Consider the following 25381-nt stretch of genomic DNA (forward strand, 5'->3'; position numbering starts at 1 on the left):
ATTTTCATTGTATTGTAAACTAATATGGTAAATATTTGCAGAGCTGATGGATGGATGGGGAATTCAGTTCATGAGGAACATGTATTCATCATAAAATGCACAAAATTAAACCATGACTGAAACATATGATGGAATTCATACTTGCTGAGGTGTCGGATGTTTTTTGTAACCATCAATAATTCAGCACAAAGCACATGCAAAACATGTTTTCACATCTTCCTGATTTCCCCATGAATTTGTTTGAGTGTTTGTGTGTCTAAGTCATTCACTGTTCTTCCGTTTGAGCCATGTTGCTGTATAATGGGAAGCCAAATATGCTCCCACTTGCACCCTCCCTATTCTCTGATGTGGCAAAACGTTCTTGAGGGTAGATTTCGATATAAAATCCAAAAATAACTTCTGTAGCTATAAGATATTAATTCTAATTGAGATCAGTTTAAGTTTTTTTTTTAAGTTCCCTTTAATTGTTTCAAAATAAAAGCATTGTTAAGAAATGAAGACTGTACGCAAAGAGAAATTTGACAATTTAATATTTAAAACAATGCAGGAAGTGCTGAGATGTGCATACTCATTGTGATACAACAAGTTTCACTTTTATGATCATCATTAAAACTGAATTAATCAGTGTTTACGTTCACATTCAATTTGATGTTCTGCTTGTATCCATGTTAGTGTTTAAAGTCCAACATCTCCCTCTAGTGGCCATATATAAACATGTGTGAGGATGGTGTTAATGTAAAATGTGAATCATAGTGTTCCAGTCAGTCATCAGTGTGTCTCTGCACAGCTGTAATTAAAATGTGTTCAGAGGGCCTCAGTGTCTGAATGGTTCCAGTTCAGCTCCATAACAGCAGCGTCCCTGGTTTGATTCCTGTGTTTCAGCTCATATCTGCCTCTCTCACTGAGGGGGACGTCCACTACATGGACATGGATTTGTTCATCAACCAAACTACAGATCACTGAGAGCAGAGGACTTTTGAACTTTCTTTGTTTTATTTATTTATTTATTTTACTTTGTTTTCATTTGGTTAACCAATGAATATTTTATTTTAAAGTATTTTGGGAAAACAGACAAAAAGTTGCAACTCATATTTTATGAAAAAGCTTCGATGATGATGTCTCTTTAGTAATTAGAAAAAGTGAGTCCCCCAACCTCTGTGTTTGACCCAATAGAAAGCTGGTGCTCAGAGGAAGAGGGCGGGCTTTACTTGGTGTCAGTGAGAGAAATGAAAAAAAAGCTGAAATGAGTGAGAAGGACGATGAAGGAAACATCTGTGCTGTGTCTGCTCTGTAAGTAGAATCTCTGTGTTTGTTTGAATTCTTGTACTTTGACTGTCTGCTCTCCTGATAACTGATGATGGAGGAGAAGACATGAAAAACAAATCAGGCTGAATTCAAGTTCAAACACCACGAGGACCAACTGCAGGTCTGAACTGACTCTTTATCTTTGCTCAGGAGTCGAGGAAACACTATAGAGGATATCCTTTGTATACTTGCTGTAAACATTATAACCAAGGTAAAAGTTCCTCCAAGACAGTATAAAAACATTTTTAAAATTTTAAAATTAGACCTAAAAGGTGTCAGAGAAGTGCTGTGGTTAGTGACTGTGTGATGCATGCAGAGCGTGGACTCAGCAGACTGACTGAAGACACAGCTTTATTGGTTGATCTGATATCCTCGTGTTGGTGTTGTTCCCAGATCATCATACTAAATGTTGTTCCAGGATCAACATTGCAAGTGACCAATCAGAATGTTGTGACGTCATACTTTTGCGACTTCGGGAAAAACCGGCGTAAAACAAAAAACTGTACTTAAGCTGCGTGAAACCGCCTCTGTCCGCCGATCAACAGACCCTGACCCTAACCCTAACCGTAACCCTTTAATAAACAGTAAGCAGAATTGATATTGTCCTTGCAACATTGGAATTTCATAAATGCACGAATGGCTTGGCGCGCAAAGGAATAACGTCACAACAATGTGATTGGTCACTTGCAATGTTGAACCTGGAACAACATTTTCATGATGGTCTGGGAACAACACCAACACGAGGATATCAGATCATCCAGCTTTATTAGGTGGAAACTGTCAAATTTAAACAAAATATAAGGCAGACTGACTGAAAAAAACAAAAACAAACATGGATTAACTGATAGACAGGAGAGCACACAGCATGAAGCAGATCAGGATAGGGACTGATTAAAAATCAGGGGTTAAATATACACATGAGACATGTTTGGTTAACTGGGGAAGGTATGGATGATGATGATGATGATTATGATACTTCCAACAGCAGCTTCACACACCTTTTGGTGTTTTGTTGATCAAACTTTATTGAAACATTGATTTGTCTATGTTATGACCCAGCTCTGTTAGGGAATCAAAGGAGTTAAAAAGTTTTGTTACAAAACACTAAAGAATGATACAGGCATCTACTACAAATAAATAACCAATGCAAAAACAACTTGCTTGCTTAAAGCCTGTAGAAATCAAAACTAGCCTCACAGGTTGTAACACAACTAACATTACTCAAGAGAATATCACAATTTAGGCTCACAGAGAGAAGACTGCAGAGACTCACATACTGCACACTCAGTTCTAAACAGCAGCACCTGAATCAATGCTCTTCATTGCATTGTAAAGACACGGGTGTGTCAAATCAGCCATTGATTGGTCCCTTTTTCTGGAGGTGCAAACCACAGGTTCCCAGTCAGCCAATCGTCTGTGGGTGTTGCCACACTTGAATTTGCTTGAAGGCAGGCTGGCTCCCTTCTTCCAAGGCCAAGGGCTGTAACAGACTACTGCCATGTCCTAATTCAGGGCTGCATCCTTTGGGGGGCGCATTTGAAGACCGATTACGTCACAGTGACGCGACAAAGGCTGTCCAAATTCGAGGGCTGCTTCAAATGCAGCCGACTTCATGGACCAGCCTATCCCAGAATTCAAGCAGCCCAGCCAATTCCAGTCTCCAACAATGACAGCAGCTATTTAGTTTTAATATTACTCTTATTTCTCTTTTCAACACTTTATTAATTGAAGTAGTATTTATAATATTTATAATATTTTTATAATAATATAAAAATACTTTTCAAATGTGGCAATGGCATAGGCAAAAGAGTTTGAAATATCACTCTTTCTGGGTCACAAAACAAACTTTTAACATATTTTCAGACAAGAATGCAGCTGTGTAAACTTCAAATATCTGCTCGGTTTATCAAGACATCACATATTTGCAAAAGTACTCTGACGTTTTCGGAGACGTCTTTACCCGCCAGCTTGATAGCTGACTGGGAGGTCAAGGCTCACTAGAGCCGGTGAGAACACTCGACTCCCGGCACATCATTCTCATCCCCGCAGTCTTTCACTACTCAGGTTAAACATGATATATAAGCTACTTAGATAACTTACAAATGTTATTGTTTGGCTTTTTTCAGTGTTTTATTTGTTCCCGAGTAATTTGGCTGAGATTAAAGTTCTAGTTTTCACACAGCTGAATAAACGTCAAACAGAAAACATTTTAAACAGAAGTGTGAGATGCTCGAGAATATACTCCAGTGTCCTGTTATATTTTAGTGAGCAAGGAGCAGACAGCCGAGTTCATTAAACTCCACCAAGACAGTAGTGATGCATATCTAAAGGCTAGGCTGTCCCATTTCGAAGGACCTGGTCCATGTAGACCGCAAAGTCTGGGTCCTCAGGAAGATACACCCCCCGAATTGGGACATATTAAACATCTGTTTTATGCCATTTCCTTTATTTTGTCTTCATTTCCACAACTCCCAGATCCTAGTTCTCTCTATTTTCCTTATTTAAGCTTTTTTTTTCCTTCCAGTGTATCCAAATTGCGCGGTCATGGGGAGTTCTCTGATTTGAGGGGTTTCTCAGCAAAGAACTTTCAGCTTTAAAATTTGGCATTTTAAACAAAATAAAATTGAACTGAATTAAATTTAAGTCAATATTTGATGTGAGGATTAATCATTTATAAAGGAAAAAAATGTTTTAAATACACTCAACTGGCAGAGAGTGCTGTTGGAAGTTGTTCTTTATGTTCACCTCAAATCAACCTGAGTGTCATTTCTCTTTAGTTCTGATCTCACTGCTGAGCTGCACAACAAACCAAGGTCAGTAACCTTCTTCTGTCACAGTTTAAACCTGACAAATGCTCACTGATATGACCTGATTGGGTTCATGTTTGTCAACGCAAACTTCATGCGCTTCATATGTTAATATAACACCTCAAGGTGTTGCCACACTTGAAGCATCCACACTGACAAGGATGCATCCTGGGTGAGGTGTTCTGGGCATGTCCCACAGGGAAGAGGCCCGGGGCAGACCCAGGACACTGAAGAGATTGTATCTGTCAGCTGGCCCAGTGACACCTTGTGTTTCCCAAGATAAGCTGGAGGAGGTGGGTGGGGAGAGGGAGGTCTGGGCTTCTCTGCTTAGGCTGCTGCCTCTGCGACCCAGCCCTGGATACGCGGAAGAGGATGGATGGATAGACTTCATGTTTGCAGATGTAAAATCTCAGAAATAAAATAAATGAAGTCTAACAGATCATCATTTTTTTCATTTTAACCCTCACAGCTCGTCTGACTGTGAGTCCCAGCAGCTCTCAGTTCTTTAAAGGAGACTTTGTGTCTCTGAGCTGTGAGGAGGACGACAGCTCTGCTGGATGGACTCTGAGGAGAAACACAAGCAAACAACAGAGGAGTCAGTGTGGAACAGATGGGTGGGGAAAACCAGCTGGTTCTTCCTGTACCATCACTATGATGTCTCATGACAGTGGAGTTTACTGGTGTGAGTCCAGAGAGGGTCCCATCAGTAACATGGTTAACCTGACAGTCACTGGTAAGCTGAGTGTGTGGAGTTAGTGTTGATGAAGCTGTGTGTAAATGGATGAAATGCTGTAGTTTGTCTCTGTGTTGAGATGGATCAGTGATCCTGCAGAGTCCTGTCCTCCCTGTGATGGAGGGAGATGACGTCACTCTGCTCTGTAAAACAAAGACCACTCCCTCCAACCTCCCAGCTGCTTTCTATAAAGATGGCTCCCTCATCAGGAAGCAGCCTACAGGTCACATGACCATCCAGCATGTTTCCAGGTCTGATGAAGGCCTCTACAAGTGTGACATCAGCGGTCATGGAGAGTCTCCATCCAGCTGGATCACTGTCACAGGTGACACACTCACCTGTCTGTGTTTCTGCAGCTTTCAACATTCACAATGTGACGACAACTTAATGACTGTTTGCTTTATTTTAGGGGAACACACCACCACTCCTCCACCTACATCCACACCTCTACCTACATCCACTTCTCCTCCATCACTCTCTCCTCCTGTTCTCGCTGTGTTGTCATGTGTTGGATTAGTCTGTGTTGTGGTTCTACTGGTGTTACTGGTTCTGCTGGTGAGACGATGTGTTTATAGGAAACCTGAAGGTGAGACTCAGACTTCCTGATCTTTCACGTCTGAGTTTGTTTAGTAGAATAAAGTTCACATTAATTATGATCACAGTAACTTTCTTGAATGTGATCTTTTTTTAGCTATTTAACTTATATTATTGTTTATTTTGGATCATTTCAACAGATCAAGAAGAAACTGAAGAAGATGAAATCATCACTCATGTCATGTACTCTTTTGTCAAAACACCAAATTATCAACAGCCAATCACACAAAACAGAGGTAGTACTTTGAAACATATACAACATAACTGAGATGTTAAATTTGCTTCTAGAAGGACTTTTGTGCAGCTTTACATTGTGAAAATAGATAAGGAAAATAGAATAGTTGTGTATTATGTTATAGTCATGAAGACTGTTGCTGACTTTGATTGATTATGAGGACATGTAGAATCAGAGGGATTATCAGAAGTTTAAAAATTTTTGCCTGATCAAAACCTAAAATCACAATATTTAAGTTTAACTTAAATATATTTAACTGTGAGCTGGACTGTGTGTTTGTGGTCTGTGGTTAACTGAAGCTAACAGCTCTGCAGTCATCCAGCATCCTGTTTCTGATAGAAAGAAACACTTCAGCTGCAGGTGTTTCAGCACAGAGCTGCTCATTTTAAAATACGAAGGATCGTGGAGACATATTTTGAAAAAGTATTTCAATAAAACCTAATTTTGGAGTTTCTGTAGCATTCTGACATGTTTAACATTCATCTTGAAGATGATTTTAGTTAACTGTAGTTGCTGATGGAAGCTGATGAGACTTCTCACTGCAGTGTGTTCCGATCTGGCCAATGAGAGTGTTCATGTTGTGAGAACATGTTTGCTCTGTGGTTAAAGGTGTCAGACTGCACTGAAAGAAAGCATACATTCATATCACATAAGTAGTTCTTCGTGGTCACTTTGTGTATCACAGGTATTTATAAGTCTGTAAAAAGGTGTTGTTGTGTATAACAATCATCCCAAAGTCCCTTTATAATGGAACATTACAAATAACCAAAAACCAGTACTGTTGCAGTTTTATCTTCAGTAACCTTAATGTGTTTTATTCTGCAGACGCTGATCTAGCTGCAATTTCTCCAGCTGTGAGAACTGAAGAAGTCATGAAACAAACAACCATCAGACCAAGGAGACCCAGGTACAGCTACTCTGTATCTTTAACTGTAGACACATGCAAGCTAGCTGATGATCAGTGGAACAACTTTCCTAAAAGCTGCTACTCTGCAGCTGTAACTTTCATACAATTTGAAAGCCTCGTGCTAAAAACAGATTCAAGTCCCAACAGCTCTGCTGCGACTTCGTTCACAGACTAATGTTACCCTTGTTTATGTTTCAGCATTAATTATGCAGCCTGACATAATTTAGGGGTTGAGATATTCACTGTAGAAAAACCACCAGGAACATTTGACATTTCCCAGAATCCTTTTCAGCTAATGTCCCTCAAAAAGCAACCGCCCCCTAGTTTCCAAATTTGTGTAACAATCAACAAAAAAAATCTTAAAATTGTGTGTTTGTGTTCAGACTTTAAACCAGAGCCAGACGTCGTCTACTCTTCACTGAAGTAGTCCACCAGTCCAACCACTGACGTCCAGCTGCTGGTCTCTAACTGGTCCCCCCAGCACCTCAGACCAGAGGACATCCACATGCTGTTATTTTTCTTTGTCTTTTTCTCATTTAGAATATTACAATTCAAAAATCACAAATATGTATTTTTAACTGGAGTTTTAAAAGTGTTTTTCCTGCAAAATCAACAATGAAAATATAAATGTGTTAATGTTTCTTATGGCCATGATAAGTTCCCTGTTATTTATATTCAAAATATGTCTCAGACCATCGTTTGTATTTCCCCAGCAACAATTTAGTTTCTCTGCTTTAATAAAATTTTATTCTTTCTTATTTTCCACGTGTGGTTTTGTGGGTCTCACTAAGATGTCAGATGGAAAATTTGACTTCTTCCAGTTTGGTTGTGGCTAAAAAGAAAAAAAGAAGCATTAAACCACAGCAGCAGAAACGATTTAGTGTTTGTTAATGATAACGCAAAGAGCTTTGTTTTAAATCACACTGAAACCAGCCAGCAGCTGCTTTCATGGCAGAACATTTTATTTTCGTTAATTAACTTATCAATGTTAAAATACAAATAACAGCCTAAACATTCTTCTTAAGTGAGTCTTTACCTTTATCTTTATTATTGACTACAAACTTCACATTTGAAACTTTTGTCTGCTAAACAAAAAATAAAGTAATCTAATTGTGTTAACTTGGACTAGAAAGTCACTGAGTGTCCATTTATCATTCCTCCATCTGGGAACATTCACAGTGTAACACTCAGAGCTTTAACATGAAGCCAGAGAGCTGAAGAGTTTAGAGATGAACTACAAACTGATGAACATGTGACTCAGACCGGACACGGCAGGCTTATCTCCTGAATCAGCTCAGAGACCCTTGTGTTACACCTCAGTGAAGCTTTATAAAACAATAAGTACCACTTAAAATCTGCTGCAATTTACTGGAGTAATGACTGTTACAGGAGAGCTCAAGCTCAATAGTATTGACACTGCCCCTAATATTGGTATTGAATTGAAACTACTTGGAAAGGATTGATGTTTGGATTCTATCCCTAAGTTCAGTATATATCCCACTGAGATCTGTTGAATTACATTCTTGGGAGATGAAAAACTAGACATCAAAGATTAACCTACTCGCCCAACATAGCTGCCTTATTAAACATTCATGCAGCAATTCATTATTTGATCATGAATGGAAAATATACAAGAAAAAGAGGAATTATTAAGAAATATTTCTAAATGCCCCTCATTGAATCACAACTCTATCATAGTGGAGGGATCAGTATGTCCCACGGGCTATGTTGTCAGGGGGCGTTTTCCCTCTTGTTAGATTCTCTTACGTAAAATTGACTGCCCCTTGGAGAGGGACCAGACAAAGAGTGATTGAACACCCCTACGAGTGAAAGATCTAGGGAACTTTTAACCCTGTCCAGGATAGGGTTACCTTACCCTGTGGAGGGTACCAGTGGGTGAGTGCCTCATGGCCGGGCATTCATCCATGGCAAAGGGTGGAAACGCTGGCGGACTGATCCCTGAGTACTGAGACTAGCGAATGTTATGTCATGGAATGTAATACATTTATACTTTAATTTCTGAGAAAAATGGTATCCTGCCAAAACCCTGTTTTCCACCAGCTTTTGGCCAGCATTCCTTATTAAAGTTGACATTCAAATAATCTGCAAGCTTTCACTAAAAGATTAGAGAAGACAACCCCCCTCATAAAACATCCTGGCAAAATTGGTTTCATGAAAGGAAATTTTTATTTGCAACTTTACACAAATTTGATTTTGGAAACTCTTTCATAAGCTGATTAAAAATATTATATGATTCCCAACAGCTTGTGTCAGGGTAAATGACCAAACATCCTCCAGCTTCTGTCTCCTGAGAGAAAGTCTGAATATAGAGAAGACAAGGTTGTTAGGACAGAACACTAAGAAATCACAAACAATTGCTGGAGAAGCTGGGGCAACACTGATAGTAGTTAGAACAACGATGCAGCAAAGAAGCAGACCCTCCTGCAGTCTTAAGTAGTGAGGAGAAAATCAGTCGCGATGAGAAGCCATCGGGTGATTAACCTGAATGAGCAAAAGGTGAACATTGTGAGGTCAGAGGCGGGGAGTTTCGTCCTGCTTTGCCGTGGCAAGACTTGTAAAGGCAGCAAAACATAACACATCCTGCAGATCCGGGGGACCATGACAATTCGTCTACTTCTAAATTCCTTTGGAGAGATAAATCCCCACTTATCAGCTTAGAAATGCTACAAAGGACCCAGGATAAAGGAGGATTAGATTTGCTTAAGCTTCAACACCACATTTTAGCCAGCTGGATGCAATTCATCTCAGGATAGTTAAAACATACCATTGTAGATGAGCCCTGGCTAGATGTACAGGGTGGGCCATTTATATGGATACACCGTAAAAAAATGGGAATGGTTGGTGATATTAAAGTCCTGTTTGTGGCACATTAGTATATGTGAGGGGGCAAACTCCTCAAGATGGGTGGTGACCATGGTGGCCATTTAGAAGTCAGCCATCTCAGATACAACTTGTTTTTTTCCCAATAGGAAGAGGGCCATGTGACACATCAAACTTATTGGTAATGTCACAAGAAAAACAACGGTGTGCTTGGTTTCAACATAACTTTATTCTTTCATGAGTTATTTAGAAGTTTCTGACCACTTATAAAATGTGTTCAGGGTTGCATTGACAATCCAACACAATGGGCAGCACCATTGTGTTGGATTGTCAATGCAACCCTCTTCTCCCACTCTTCACACACTGATAGCAACACCGCAGGAGAAATGCCAGCACAGGTATCCAGTATCCGTAGTTTCAGGTGCTGCACATCTCGTATCTTCACACCATAGACAATTGCTTTCAGGTGACCCCAAAGATAAAAGTCTAAGGGGGTCAGATTGGGAGACCTTGGGGGCCATTCAACTGGCCCACGATGACCAATCCACTTTCCAGGAAACTGTTCATCTAGGAATGCTCGGACCTGGCACCCATAATGTGGTGGTGCACCATCTTGCTGGAAAAACTCAGGGAACGTGCCAGCTTCAGTGCATAAAGAGGGAAACACATCATCATGAAGCAATTTCAAATATCCAGTGGCCTTGAGGTTTCCATTGATGAAGAATGGACCCACTATCGTTGTACCCCATATACCACACCAAAACATCACTTTTGTTGTTCCAACAGCCTTGGAGGGATCATCCAATGTGGGTTAGCGTCAGACCAATAGCGGTGGTTTTGTTCGTTAACTTCACCATTCACATAAAAGTTTGCCTCATCACTGAACAAAATCTTCTACGTGAACTGAGGGTCCTGTTCCAATTTTTGTTTTGCCCATTCTGCAAATTCTGGGCAGTGATCTGGGTCATCCTCGTTGAGATGCTGCAGTAGCTGGAGTTTGTAAGGGTGCCATTTGTGAGTAGCTAATATCCGCCGAGGGGGATGTTCGACTAATGCAACTCTCCAGTGACATGCGACGAGTGCTACGCTGTGGGCTGTTGCTGAATGAAGCTAGGACAGCCACTGATGTTTCTTCATTAGTGACAGTTTTCTTGCGTCCACATTTTGGCAAATCCAACACTGAACCAGTTTCATGAAACTTAGCAAGCAGTTTGCTAACTGTAGCTTGGGAGATGGGTGGTCTCGTAGGGTGTCAACAGAACAATAAAATGATCAACTTCCCGTATTGGAGCTAAAAGGGATTGAATACTTGGAATATATATTCAAAGGAACAGACTTTATTCTGTTTGACAATTAGTTATACAATATGGGATAAACAAGAATAGAGTTTTAGAATATCAACAAATTAAATCTTTATTTAAAAAGTAGTTTAAGCCTAATCAAGTTAAATTGTGTGTTGTACAATTTCTAATCTCAAAATCCCCAAATTACCGTCTAAAATTTACAGGACACCTTCCAAAATAGATGAATCAATATCCCTTCCTACTGCAAAATGGGAGCTGCATCTATTGGTCAACTTGGGAAAAAGAATACTGGTCTCAGATATGTTTAAAAATCTGTCCCAGTCTACAATTAATATAACACCAAATACTACATAGAGCGCAGTATGCAGGTCATCGGATGTTCAGGATGGATTTTACGTGCTCTGACAACTGCTCACTGTCAAGGGAATAAACCTGACAATTACATACACACTTTTTGCTTCTGTCCACCAGTTCAGAGGTTTTGGGTCTGTAGCTGCGCTGCTCCTGGGTGGGTCCATGGCTGGCTTGGGATCTTAGGGTTCTGGGAGTTCTCCGCTTCTGGGCTGGGGTTCTGGCTGGTCCTGGGCGGCTTGGGTCCTGGTTGGTATGTCGCCGGGCTGCTGGACGGGTCCATGCATGGGGGCCTGGCCCTGGTGCAGTAGAAATCTGGTGCAATAAAAAAACTTCAATGTCAATTGAAAGTGATCCATTTATTAAGGCCATTAAGACCTTACAAAACAAAATGCAGAGGTGAAGCTGAACAATAACCTAAACTAAAGATAAACATCAAAAAATGAAACCTGACATGGGCACAAAGGAAGATGGAAAAGTGACACAAAGGACAACCTGACACTGAACAAAGGAGGACAGAGAACTTAAGTACACACAGAGATAATTGGGGGATGGGGAACAGCTGGGACAAATCAGACTTAACAAGACAAGGGGAAGCAAAACTAGACACACTGCACATAGGACAAGGACAATAAAACAGAAAACAGCATGGAATGCAGACATGACAACACAAACTTGACAACATGGAGAAGAAGACCTAAGTGATTAGCACAAATTAACATATGTCTCCTACAATCATCCAGCGATGAGAGGCGTCCCGTAATACATAAAGACATAAAAAATAATGAGAGCTATGACAGTCCAGAGAGGGTCCCATCAGTAACATGGTTAACCTGACAGTCACTGGTAAGCTGAGTGTGTGGAGTTAGTGTTGATGAAGCTGTGTGTAAATGGATGAAATGCTGTAGTTTGTCTCTGTGTTGAGGTGGATCAGTGATCCTGCAGAGTCCTGTCCTCCCTGTGATGGAGGGAGATGACGTCACTCTGCTCTGTAAAACAAAGACCACTCCCTCCAACCTCCCAGCTGCTTTCTATAAAGATGGCTCCCTCATCAGGAAGCAGCCTACAGGTCACATGACCATCCAGCATGTTTCCAGGTCTGATGAAGGCCTCTACAAGTGTGACATCAGCGCTCATGGAGAGTCTCCATCCAGCTGGATCACTGTCACAGGTGACACACTCACCTGTCTGTGTTTCTGCAGCTTTCAACATTCACAATGTGACGACAACTTAATGACTGTGTTTGCTTTATTTTAGGGGAACACACCACCACACCTCCACCTACATCCACCTCTCGTCCTGATTCCACCTCCATCGCTGTTCCTCCATCACTCTCTCCTCCTCTTCTCTCTGTGCTTTCATTTGTTGGATCAGTCTGTGTTGTGGTTCTACTGGTGTTACTGGTTCTGCTGGTGAGACGATGTGTTTATAGGAAACCTGAAGGTGAGACTCAGACTTTTCAATATATGTGGTTATGTAAATCCATGTGTTATGCTATTTATGTTTATTATGTTTATTATGATTTGATGATTTTTAAAATTTTAATTTCACATTAAAAATGTAAAACTGTTTATTTTTTGTTTTTATTTGGACTCTTCACTGTAAATTGTTGTGATTGTAAATACTTTCTTAATTTTAATAATTTCACTAGATGAAGCTGTGGAAAATGGCCTCACAGATGACATCTTGTACAGTGATGTCAAAATATCAACTCATCAACATCCAAAAAAACAAAACAATGGTAATTTGAGGTCCTTTGTCGGTTATTTATTTGTTTATTCAGCTCCAATTTTATAAAATACTTTTAAGTTCTGATTATATTCATAGAGATTTTATGTCTCATGAAAAGATTTCTATGAGGATATTATGAAGCAGGTGAAGAAAGTACAACTGTGAATTGTAATAGAAAAATAAACATTCTATTAAATTGATGCTAAAGTTTAACTCTGTAGTAATTTCGCCAGAGTTCATCTTTGTATGTCACGGCTTTGACAACACTTTTTTTTTTCTTTTGTTTTCTTTCCTTTCTCCAAATTTAATAATTCAGTCATTTTAAGTCTGTAAAATTTCACTCTGTGCTCATTGAGCATTTCTCTTTACATGCTGCCCTCTGTGTTTGTTGTCTGTGGCTAACACAAGCTAACACCTCTGCAGTCGTACAGTTTCCTGTTTATGACTGTTTTTAAAGTCACCTGCAGGTGTTTCTCAATCAGGTGTTAGAAATAAATAATTCATATTCACATTAAGTAAACTTACTATGGTTTTATTCATAATTTCCTTTTATAATTAGCTTAACTCAGTTTAACATATGTAGCTTTACTCAAAGTTTAAATGACTTTACTGTTTCATATTTATGTTAGACCAACAATTTGTGTGTTTTATTGTGCAGACAGTGATGCAGCTGTAATCTACTCAGCAGTGAGAACAGAAGACATCGGTTATGGTCGAATCATCATCAAAGACACGAAAACCAGATCACAGATGAGAGGTACAGCTGCTCTTCTCCTGTCTGTGGTGATATGTCTGTCTGACATTAGACAATAGAAATTTAAAAATTGAAAGAAATTTAAAGCTGTAGCTAAATTACAAATTGATGGTCAGTCGTGTAAAATGCAGACCTGAGGTTATATACATTAGACTCAATCGATAACATACAGGCAGATTTCTTTCTTTGGAACATAAAATAAAGATATTCAATAAATTCTCATCACTGACTTTTCCTGAACAACTAAGTGAGCATAAACAACTCGCATATTCCAAACTGTGAAACCTGCCCAAATCTAGTCACTGGTTAATTGTTTGTGTATTGTTCTTTTTTTTTCACCTTTACCCTTTCTGATTGTTTCTATTGTCCATTTCTTTAGTATAATTCCTGTCCTCAGATATTTGTTAAATACTATCATAGTAGGTTAAGGACTTGCCTTCATGCACCCATGGGTCAGGACTCTGACCTAGCTTCAATTGTTTTGACATCCACCTTTCTCACAAACAACTCAGAGTGAGCTGCTGAAAACACAGACAAAGACATCCACCACATACTCTTTTCTTGATGTTTCTTTAGTCTGAGACAGTGAGACTACATCTGAAACTTTCCACTTTAACGTGAAGGTTTCTACTTCCTCTTGGAGAGAGGACAAATAGGACGCATCTGCAGTTTCCCTTGTGCCACACTTGGCCTTTACTAATAACATCGACTCATCCACAGTTCTGTTTTATATAGATGTCAGGTGTGGTATAACTTTTCACAGTGCTACAACTGAACAGATTAGGCTCACATGTGTCTGCTTTATCTCTACAGCGTGTCCTTAACAATGTCTTCCTCCCCTCACTCCAACCAGTCACAGGTGATGGCTGCTCTCCCTGTGCCTGGTTCTGCTGAAGTTTTCTTCTTGTCAAAAGGGAGTTTGTCCTTTTTAACTACCTAAAGGGTTCTGCATGTAAAACCACAGCAGCTCCTTCCTGTAGTCTAAAGCTGATGACACTTCTCTGTTCTGGTTTGGCCAAGCACAGAGTTCGTATCGTGAGAACTTGCCCTGTGGTGAAGCATCAGTTTGCACTGAAAAAGGTGTCAGATCTGTGGTTGTGTACCCCAGTTTTGATCGAACTAGGTTGAGTGGTGGGTTAGATGAAAAGCAGAAAACTAAAAAAGATCTGTTGTCGTGCACCTTCAACTAGTTACAGCAGTTGTTGTTTCTCAGTAGCAGTGTTAGGAAAGAAGACTGAAAAGCAAACGCTACTTACTAAGGTTACATACATATGTTAATCGTTGCATCTTTGTATTTTTATCTGTGGTCTAACTGCTCTATACTGTCACCAAAACCTGGTACCCCAGTTTTGACCAAACTAGCTTTAGTGTTGGATTCAATGTAAAGCAGATACCACGAATGTTCTGTTGTTTGCAGTGATCTTATAACAATTTTAATATTAACCACACTGGCTGAACCTTTATTGAAATTTAACTCAGATTATAAATGTACAAAAATCAACCTGTTAAATAATATACCCAAACAAATAATTTGTCTTTATAAACCAATCAATACCTTTTAAAATAATATTACATAAAGATTTTAACTTGTTGATTAACTCACATAATCATGTCTTAATCGCCTGAGAAATTTAACTACACCTGAAGTCGATGCACCCCACAACGACTTGAACTGGTGTGTTTGTGTCCACGCTTTCTATCTGCCTTTGCAACCCAGTATCATGACTAAATGTGAAAATGTAGACATGCCAGTCCACTGTCTCCATTTCACGCTTTGCCTCTTCGAAACATGAAATGGACATGCATGCAGAAGTTACCAGCAGTGGAAGATGGTTTATTTAAAGCGATGAAGTCAGGTAGGGACCTTGATAACTGGAAACAATTAAGTTAGGAGGATAATATGTATATACACATGTAAATGTGTTATAATGTCTGTTTTCATGATTATTTTTGTACTGGCTTGAAATGAAATGCCTACCTCTGCTGTTACAGCAACTTACTGGAACTTCTGCATGGGTGTACATTTCACATTTTGAAGAGGCAAAGTGTGAAATGTACATGGTAGCAGGTACCAGCCTACCTATTACATGGTTTGCCATGATATTGGATCACCCCAGGTTCTTGTCTCTTTAACAGCAATCAATAACAAAAACACACACGCTCTCAAATAGGTGTGTTCAGAGTGAGGCAGCTTGGCCAATTGCGTGATCTTTAAAACTATTAATCTCATATCTCTCTTACACTCTAAAAATTATTGTTTAAGCTTAACAAAAAAAATTAAGGCAACAATTTCCATTACTCTTTTTGAGTTACGATAACTTATGTTGAAATCAGATTGAACCAACAAACTATATTGAGTTAGGGGAATTAACTTTTCCTTCATAATCAAAGGTGATTTTAATTACCATTTACGTAATATTTGGTAGCTTAAAACATATTTTTAAGTTGTTTACTCATAAAAATGATGTTCCTCCAATTACTTTTCCCACATTATTTAAAATGATTTTAAGTGTTATGTAATTAATTACAGCAATTACAAAAACAATTTTTTAAAGTTCATTATTTAAAATATTAAGTTGCTGATTTTCATCATTATTATCATCATTTTAGCTTTCTCTTATTTTTTTTTTTATTGTAATAGCTTTTAAGAAAGGAATTCATTCAACATTTTTTTTTATTATCAAAAAAAACTTTATTTTTTAACTGTAGGCATTTCAACACTTTGTATTTAAAAAGTGAAAATAAACCAGAAATTTAGATTTATACCATCACAGCCAAGTTATAAAATATGCCTTTATGTATTTAACACCACAGAAACAAATGTGTTCAATTGGTAAAAAATCTACTTAGAAAACATTTTGTTACAGTAATACTTCCATGCAAGTGTTCAGTAAATGTTAACTTTCAATGCCTAACAAACTTTACAAGATCTTGCATCTTTCTATTACACAATGCAGCAAACACCTTTAAGATCAATGTTACACATACAGGATTCAAAACAGTTACCACTTTTTGAAACAGAGTCAACATCTTTAACATAATGATGGTTCCATCAAGGTCAAGGAACAGCTTCTGAACAATTTCAAAAGTATATTTCAGATCCTTGCATTCGCTCAGATTGAGAGCATATATTATGCCCATGAGCAAAACACAGCACCTTGGGAAATTCTGGCCCTCCATGATTTTTGTTTCCTCCACCACGATGGTTGCAGTCTTATGGTTAGATCCAGGGGTGTACTGGTCACTGATGATGGCAGTTTTCATCACCTGCCTTTCAAGGTTGGCCTTAAGTTCTTCAGTGTTAACTTAAGGCCAACCTTAAGTTAAGAAATTAATAGGTTAATTCACTAACCTATTTAAAAAAAAAAAAAAAATAGGTTAGTGAATTATAGATTAGACTTTTATACTTACTGAATCTTAATGAATTCAGATGATCAATGGAACACACACACACACAATGCTGAATTACTTACACCAAACTCCATGAAAAGGTCCTCCTTCTTCTCTCCAAGGAAAGTGATAAGGCAGCAGATGACTACTTCTCTGCGTGTTTCAATTGTATTGTGCTATTTAAGAAAAAATAAAGTATGAGTATAAAATACATGGGTGACTGCCAACAAAGTGCATTTCAAAGATACCCAAAGTCTAAATAGTTGTCCTACCTCAAGCAGCATGTCCTTGATCTGCCTGATTCTCACTCCCTCACTCACTTAGCTCCTCCCCTTGATAAAATGACATCCATCAGTTTTGGGGTGCAATGGTCAAGTGTAGCCATTCAAGGCTTACAGTGGTTATTCTCTTGAACTCCTCCTTTATCTGTAGACCACACAAACAGGAGAATTAAATCTTGCAGACTATTATCTATACTGCATTAATGAATGCTCTAATACATTATTTAAAGAGGATAGAAGTGATCTAAGGCTACCCCAAGTTTTGAGGGAACAAAAACAATCTTGGTGAAGACAAGGGAGACTTCCCCACCATAACCGTGGTGTAATCTCTAATGTTTTAGCAACCCTGTTTTTGCAGAGGTTTCGAATTTACACGTTGTTCACTCCCAGCACATTTTGTAAAAATTGTGTCCCAACTTAACAAAGCACTAATGACCCTAGATTATCACACTATACTAACTGCTTACATAAAGTCTTAATGTTAAGTAGATTCACATAGCCTATGCCAGAATAATGCTATTGGAATGAATTTAACAATATTTCACACAGTCTGATTTAAAAAAACAAAAACGAAAAAAACAAAACAAAGATAGCTACAGCTCTTAAGATCAAGAACAATACTTACTTTAAGCTGTATCACAATACTAACCAAAATCAATGTAATATTACGTATAGGTCATGCAAGTTTTATAAAGATATAAAATAGGTGAGCCAGACAGAAAAAAGAAGCCTCTAGGTTATCCCTCTGACAAAACTGTTCACAGCTTAAAGGCTTCTAATTTTGGTAAAAAGGAAAAACAAAATCAGCCTATGATCGAAATTAGATTGGACTGTGTAGCAAAGCTTTAACCATGCTTTTCCTAGCCACAGTTGCACTCTCTAGCTGAAGACTTTTGTCAAATGAAACTTTATAAATCTTATCCTCTCCTGTGCTAAAGTTTAGAATGGCTAGCATTAGCTACATGTGGTAGTTAAGTCGGTAGGGGAAGGAATTTGAAATCAGAAGTTACAGTGGAAAAAAATAAGTTATCTATTAAATTTCTTTAAGTAATTACAACTTGAATTTTAATTTGAACCCACTAACATTGGAATTTCAAATTACATATACAATTAATTTAATGTAATTACCAACATTATTAATTCAACACAACCCCAAAAAAAATAAAGTTTGCAACTTAGAAGGTCTAGCTTAATCAATAAATTAGAATTTTTATGTTGCAGCCATGGATTTAATCAAGTGGTGGTAAAAGGAATAAAATAGGAAAATAGTGGAAAATGGTGGCATTTATTTACCACAAATAAACAACACACCACAAAAGAAAACAACAATAATATGTGGGTGGTTGACTCAAGAAAATAAAACCCCTATTAAGCCAGCAATGCTAAATAGCTTAACAAAATAGTTTACCTAAGCTAGGAGATGATGCATCCCCAGACACACAACAAAAACCCTTCCCAATCAGCCAGGTGGTAATAAATCAGTGAAGCAGGAGGGATTACTTAAACATTAACCGCATTTGTCAGCTCACGTGAACACAAAGAAAATAATTAAACTAACCTGTTGCAGGCCTCAGCAGAAGATGCTTGAGTATTTTGACAGCACACCATCCTTGCTAGCCTGCAGCAGTCAACACTTCTTTAGTGTTGCTAGCAGTTCTGCAAACCACGTTGTTAAATCTTGGTGCAAAGAAGGAAACAGCTCCGCACTGGTGGTGCAAAAACCTAGTCCAACTCAAATTTAGCATAAAAAATTCCACAGTCCAACTCTGCCTCGGGAAAAACACGGCAGTAGGCTTTTGCTTCACTGAGGCTACTGTGGGGATAGACCACAGCAGTAGTGATGTGACGCTCTGTATTGAGGCTTCGAAGCGTGTGTCGAGTGGAGGGGGCGTTTCCGCGAAGCGCGTATCGAGGCATGCTTCATTTATGGGAGGAGCTGAAAATGATGACGTCCGAAGCCTCGCTGCCCGGCTGTACCACGTGACTGGTTCAGGAAGCGGTTCGAACTTTGCCGCAAATAATCATTTTCCATACTGCCAGCATAAATATACACAGTATACTGCCATCACTACAATATAGATGTTTTACACGCTCCTTTTGTTGTTGACATTTACAGGCTGTGTGCAAAATGCCACACTCTTCAAATTCATGCCAACTAATATTTTTACGTCCAGTAGGTGTCCTGCTAGAGCAAATGAAGCTTCAAGAAGCTTCGCGTTGGGGTGAACCAATTGGATGAAAAGCTTCAGTGCTTCATGAGGCTTCATCTGCCCATCACTACACAGCAGGGGTGTCACTGAAGCTTTGTCAGCTAGTTGTTACCTGTAGACATCCAACAGCTTACTCCAGTCCAGTAGGGGACGGGCCACCGTGGCCTGACCACACCCACTTCCTCGCTCCAGTATGGTTGACCAACCAATCAGGACTTAGGAAACGGAATCTCACGCAAACATACAAAACACTTTACAAACACCTTGTATGTATAGATTATGCATATTTGTTTTTTACATATTTGCACCAATTATGAAAATGTGAAAATATTAAAGTGGCATAACTTTGCATTAATCTGCAGTTAAACTATTAAACTGCAGTTTCCCCTCTTTTTATTTACTTTAACTCTGACGTTTTAGACAGAGGTGATGTTTAGTTAATCTGCATACAGTATAACCATCATGGCTACGTTATTTCACGGTGTTGTTGTTGTTGTTGTGAAGTAATTTCTGTGTTTTTCTTTTCTGCAGATATTTATTCAGCTGCAGGCTACTCAGTACTGAGAACAGGAAACATCAGTTATGAACAATTATGCTGCCACACCAAAGAGAAAAAGAGGTACAGTTGCTTTCCAATCAAGTGCAGCCAAGCATTCATTTACTGGTTTGGAAAGGCCATGCTCACATCAAACCTTTTAAATGATGAGGTGATTGTGTGAACAGTAATTCCTGTGTGCCAAAAGCTGAGGTTGCAGCCTGCTCACAGGTTGTTTTTCCCAATAATCTGTATGGTATTATAGAGAGGTGATATATCCCTAATATGCTTTTCTCAGGCAAAAAAAAAAAAAAAAAAAAAAAAAAACAGCAGCCAATTAAAACAATGTTTTCTTGAACAAGGGTATATTAAATCACCTTATTTCAGGCAGAGATTAAAACCAGAGGCTGTACAAAAGTTCAGTATAAGTTAAAGAATGATTATTTTAAACCCTGTATCATGTAACGCTCCTCGGGAAATGAAGAGCTTCACTGTAAATATTGATAGATTATTATAGATATTATAGATTATCTGTCATCTCCTTCCAGAGTGGAAACAGACAGTTTCTCATTCAAGCATAGTACAAATCATATACAAGCTTCAATGAACAAACACAAGTCAATAACACCATGTCTCTTTCTATATGTTTTATTAAACTTTGCTGTAGGGCACAGTGAAGTGTAGTGTGCTGCATTTTTACATCCACACAGAAACCTAAAAATTCTGGGTCCTTGTGACCAGCCTTGTACTTTCATATTATGGTTTATGTTCTGAGTCCTTGGCTGTACTGTTTTGATTATTGTTTTTCCCTAGGTTTCAGTTATGGTTGTCAAGGATTTAGTTCTTAGGTTTTGTGTGATGGCTTCCCGTGTTGTGTCTGATGTGCGCCTTTCTGTCCCATGTTTCAGGTCCCTATGTTGTGTTTCCCCAGTCTGTTAAGTTTACATGTCTAGAGTTCAGTCAGCGTGTTTCCTGTTTTACTTTGAAGGTCTGTGTCTCATGTCTTTTTTTTTTTTGCCTCCCTTGTCTCGTCCAGCCTAAGACAGAAGGAGAACTGTGCTCTCCTTCTGTGTCACAATCCCCTCGTTTTCCCTCAATGTATTTAAGCCCTGTGTTTCTCATTGTTACTGTTGCATCAGCCCTTATAGCTGTGTGTTTCTCCCCCTGTCTCCTTGTGCATTAGTTTTCCCCAGTTTAGTTTTGTATTGTTATTTGTGTCGCCTCCTCGCCAGCAATAAAGCTGTGTTCTTTTTGAGTTGTCAAATTAAGGTTCACATGGGAACTGGAGCTTATCATAGCTGTCTGGGTGAGGGGTGAACTACACACTTTTACATGTCAACAGTTTTTCAAATGTATTTTGAAAATCGTTCATGGAGTCACCAAGAACCAATGAAGTGAACTAAAACAGCATATATTGGACTTTTTAATGCAAATCTGATTGTTTCAGCTCTGTGGGTTTAAGGTTTGGGTTTTGTTAATTTAACTTTAAATTAAAATGAAAGCAGTGTGTAACCTTTGTGATATGTATCTGTTAGGATGCCTGGGTCGTCGACCCAGGGTTTTTGAGTTAATGTTATTATTTATAAATTCTAGTTTTTGGTTTCTTTGAGTTCCGTCTTATGGCTTATGTCTCTGTCTTCTTTAGTTGCTCTGTCTCCCCTATCACCTGCATCCCCTTGTCTAGTTCGCGTCTCTATGTATCCTTAGTTCCTATATCCCCGTGTTCAGTCAGTGTTTGTGTCTGCCCTGGTCCCACGTCTCTGTTCCCTCTGTAGTGCCTGCATGTGAGTCTATGTTATGTGTTTCCTGTTTTACTTTGAAGGTCTCTGTCTTAGTGTGTTCAGTTTACGCTTCCTTTTGTCTCGTCAGTTCTGATTTGCCCCAGCTGTATTTCCCTCCTGTTATTCATTCCCTGATTACTCCCTCTGTGTATTTAAGCCCTGTGTTTCTCTGTGTCCGTGTCGCGATCTACCGTTTTCCTAGCTGTGTGTTCTGTCATTCCTCCGGTGTAAGTTTATTTTGATTTTTCCAGTTATGTTATATTTGAGTTTAACATTAAAGTTGTTTTGAGTTCACATCTGTCTCCGGAGTCTGCACCTTGGGTCCTATTCCTGCCTGCACACAGCCACACCTAACAGTATCTGAGCTGGTTCCCAGTAACGTCTGAACTGGGACTGTGTGTGATGCAGAGAGATGGAGACTGGAGGTCTTGATGGAACTACAAAGCTTGTAATCATGTTTCCTGTTGTTTGAACTGTGTTTGTATTCAGACTTTAGACCAAAGCCAAACCTGGTCTACTCTTCACTGAAGTAGTCCACCAGTCCAACCACTGACGTCCAGCTGATGGTTTCTAACTGGTCCCCCCCCCCCCCCCCCCCCCCCCTCAGACCAGAGGACATCCACATGTTGTTCTTTATTTTAATTTTTTTTTTTACTTACCTGAACAACTATGATAAAAAAATATATATATGAGTATGTATTTTTACCTGGAGTTTTAAAATTCTATTTTCTTGTAAAATCATCAATAACAATAAACATATGTTTGTGTTTTATGGCCACAGTTAAGTTTCCTTGTTGTTTTTTATTTCAAATGTGCCTTAAACACCGTGTTCTTTTTCCCCAGCTATTAACTTCATCTGCATTAAAATATTTCACTCTGTGTTATTCATGTGGTTCTATGGGTTTCAAGCAAGATGTCAGCTGTGTGGTGTTCAGTGTCCAGGTGAGGCCTCCTCTTCTTCCTCGTGTCCACAATCATCTCCTTTGTCTTGTCAGTGTTGAGGGTGAGGTTGTTGTCCTCACACCATGACACCAGACCAGACCTCTCTCCTATAATCCGCTTCGTGCCAGCTTGTGAATGAGATTGTGAGGGATGACAGTGAAGCTTCAAAAGGGAATGATTCACATATGAGGTCTGCTGCCACCTACTGGTAAAACTGGGTGTTACATCAGAGACGCACTATGGAAAATTTATTTTGTTTGTTTATATTCTTTTAAACAACAACAGCTAAACCAAAGCACTTTAGAGTCAGACACTTTTACACTCCAGGTCTCTAAATTATTTAGTGGTCAATGCATGTTTTTTGAACTAACAAATGGATGATGATTCATCTCATAAATCACAACAGACTCATCTCACCAACATAAGTTGCCTTTATAGGTCAACAGCATCAATATTGGTATCAGGAATATTGACCCTGGATTTACTTGGTATCAGACTTATACCAGAATTTGTAGTACTGCACAGCACTAAGCAGAGCACCTGCTTTATACATGGCAATACTTTAATGTTAGAACCCTGACCATATTTTGAATGAATGTGTCTGGATTGTGTTTTATATGTGTGGTCTTTATGAGAGGACCTGGGGAGCATTTTTTGGATGGCGTTGACCTGGCAGCTGCTGGTTGGTTCCCCATTAACAACTGGCTGTTTTAAAAACCCTTATACCAGCAGGGCCGTCCTTCAAATTCTGTTCTGTCTGCTTTTGCACTTTTTTTTGCTAATCTTGCAATTTTGGCGTCTACGCCACCAGCGCTCATGTCTAATCCACACTTCCCCAAAGCAGCCAGCTGTGGTGAGTGACAGAGACTTTGTTCGTGCTCTTTCGGAGAAAGGAAAAAATATGGACAGACACTGCTAACCCCAGTTCGAAAGGTCCATGCCATCGCCTGCCACAGACTCCATGCCATCACTCGCTTTGGGAATTAAACCAATGGGTCCCTTTCCAGCTGAGGCTGGAGGACGCCCATCTCCAGAGCCTGCTGCAGTCTCAGTCAGAGGCCTCAGCGATGTTTGGTTATATCACGTCTCAGCCAGAGGTCTGCGCTCCGCTATCTGGTTCTGCACCTGCCAAACCTGATCCGCATTCGGCACTGCCTGGACCTTCCATGGCATGACCAGGACCTCCTGCACCTGCCACTCCAGGTACCGTCTCCACCTACCAAGCCACCCAAAGGTCTTCACCCACACCTCGACTAGCCTCCAGCCCTGCCACATCTCTGGCAGCCGTTCTTCTGAACTGCTTCTTCTCTGCCGTTAGCCACGTGGCCACACAGCCTGGGTTTTGATTAGTCAATATATATATTTTTGAATTTCTCCCTCTCAGTGTCTAGTCTTCTGCCTTCCATTTGTACAGTTACTGACCTGGATGTCTCTGTGTCACCAGCCTGTATAACTTTATCTACTTACCACTTATTCTCCTTATGGGGATCTGACCTGATATGTTTAATATGCTGCTGAGAATATAGCCTAGAAGAAGCGTATAGTATAGCTTTTATTTTGGAAAGAGCCATTTCTCTGTAAAAAAAACTCTCTTTTCCAAAGATGAGTGATTCCTCCATCAGATTCATTTATTTTTTTTTATTTATTTTGTTGTTTCAGCAACATTAAATTTAAAAACTGTACTTTTGAGAGTGACAGATATGGCGCGATATGGCAGTGAGCCATATCAATTTCTGTGACATTCTTATTAAGATAAATATTTTATTAGTGTGGCAAGATCACTATGTATATTTCACTGAATTAGATGTTATAAGGGTGGAGAAAGTCTGGATGCCCCAGTGGGTCATGAAGGTACTACAGGTGGGCCACAGTAAAAACAGAAATTCAGGTTGAAATTAGTCACAGGTGTGTTAAATTACACATTCATCTGAATGTATTTATTTATATAAAAAGTGAATTAAAAATAAAAGGTGGTGATATCACTGACTACTCTGACCTATATTCACTGCTCTGTAAGAACAGATCTTTATTGTCACTGTTACAAAAACTATGAAACACATTGAAGTTTGTGTGTCAGTGGCAGGTGGGTCACACATTGACTTTAACACTTTGCGTTTGATTGATTAGATTGAGGATTTAGCTTTGGGTGGAGTGTGTGGGATTTTCTGTTTGTTGAGTGGGAGGAACACCACTCTTGTTTTTTGGGAATTGGTGACTTAAAATATTTTCAGTTTTAGTATTTGGACTTTAAGTCAAATAAAGAATAATGCAGCAAATGTTTACACAGTTACTTACAGATTATTATGTTGGTGCAGCTGTCTGCTCAGCTTTGCACTTTTTGATGGACTCAAAGAGATCTGAAGTTTTCTTCTGCCCTTTACAACAAATCTCACACGTAGGAAATCAAAGCTCTTTGTTGGTTTTAAGTAATTAGAATGTATCAAAGCTCAAATGTTTTATGGTTATGTAATTGTTCATTTTAAAGAAATACAAATGTGCTAAAATCCCCTGAACCACTGTTTCTGTTTTATTTCCCGTCAGTAATTCCAAAGTGTTTACTGTTAATCTGACAACAGCTTCTTTTTTCTGTTCTCCCACTTCAGCACAGAGAAAGGAAGTGAATATTCACAAGTACACACATTAACAATAATCTTTAAAATCACTTCACAAACAGAGAGAT

At 39.1% G+C, this 25381-nt stretch overlaps 2 protein-coding genes and 2 long non-coding RNA genes across 4 annotated transcripts in view; 3 read left to right on the forward strand and 1 right to left on the reverse strand.

Annotated features, from left to right (window-relative positions):
* Positions 1-1259: 1259 nt before the first annotated feature.
* LOC308409396 (Fc receptor-like protein 5) lies at positions 1260-5233 on the forward strand (the record flags this gene model as incomplete). Its single annotated transcript, XM_080902109.1, has 5 exons — positions 1260-1290; positions 4083-4118; positions 4582-4845; positions 4925-5170; positions 5202-5233. The coding sequence occupies 5 exons, from the start codon at positions 1260-1262 to the stop codon at positions 5231-5233; spliced, it is 609 nt and encodes a 202-aa protein (XP_080758235.1).
* A 74-nt stretch (positions 5234-5307) lies between these two features.
* Positions 5308-7240, forward strand: LOC308412796. The gene is made up of 4 exons (XR_013974625.1): positions 5308-5431; positions 5580-5675; positions 6500-6581; positions 6965-7240. It is a non-coding gene; the product is annotated as an uncharacterized lncRNA (long non-coding RNA).
* A 4739-nt stretch (positions 7241-11979) lies between these two features.
* LOC308410625 (protein turtle-like) overlaps positions 11980-25381 on the forward strand; it is a 321861-nt gene continuing 308459 nt past the window's right edge. Inside the window, exon 1 of the mRNA XM_080904109.1 lies at positions 11980-12248. Within this exon, the coding sequence (XP_080760235.1) occupies positions 12041-12248 (208 nt within the window). The 5' untranslated portion in view covers positions 11980-12040. The remainder of the gene's footprint in view (positions 12249-25381) is intronic.
* LOC308412358 lies at positions 16319-19095 on the reverse strand. Its single transcript, XR_013974565.1, has 4 exons — positions 18792-19095; positions 17225-17378; positions 17036-17128; positions 16319-16914 (listed from the first exon to the last, which is right to left on the reverse strand). It is a non-coding gene; the product is annotated as an uncharacterized lncRNA (long non-coding RNA).

The sequence above is a fragment of the Rhamphochromis sp. 'chilingali' genome (assembly GCF_963969265.1).
Source record: "Rhamphochromis sp. 'chilingali' genome assembly, chromosome: 1".
Classification (NCBI taxonomy): Eukaryota; Metazoa; Chordata; class Actinopteri; order Cichliformes; family Cichlidae; genus Rhamphochromis; species Rhamphochromis sp. 'chilingali'.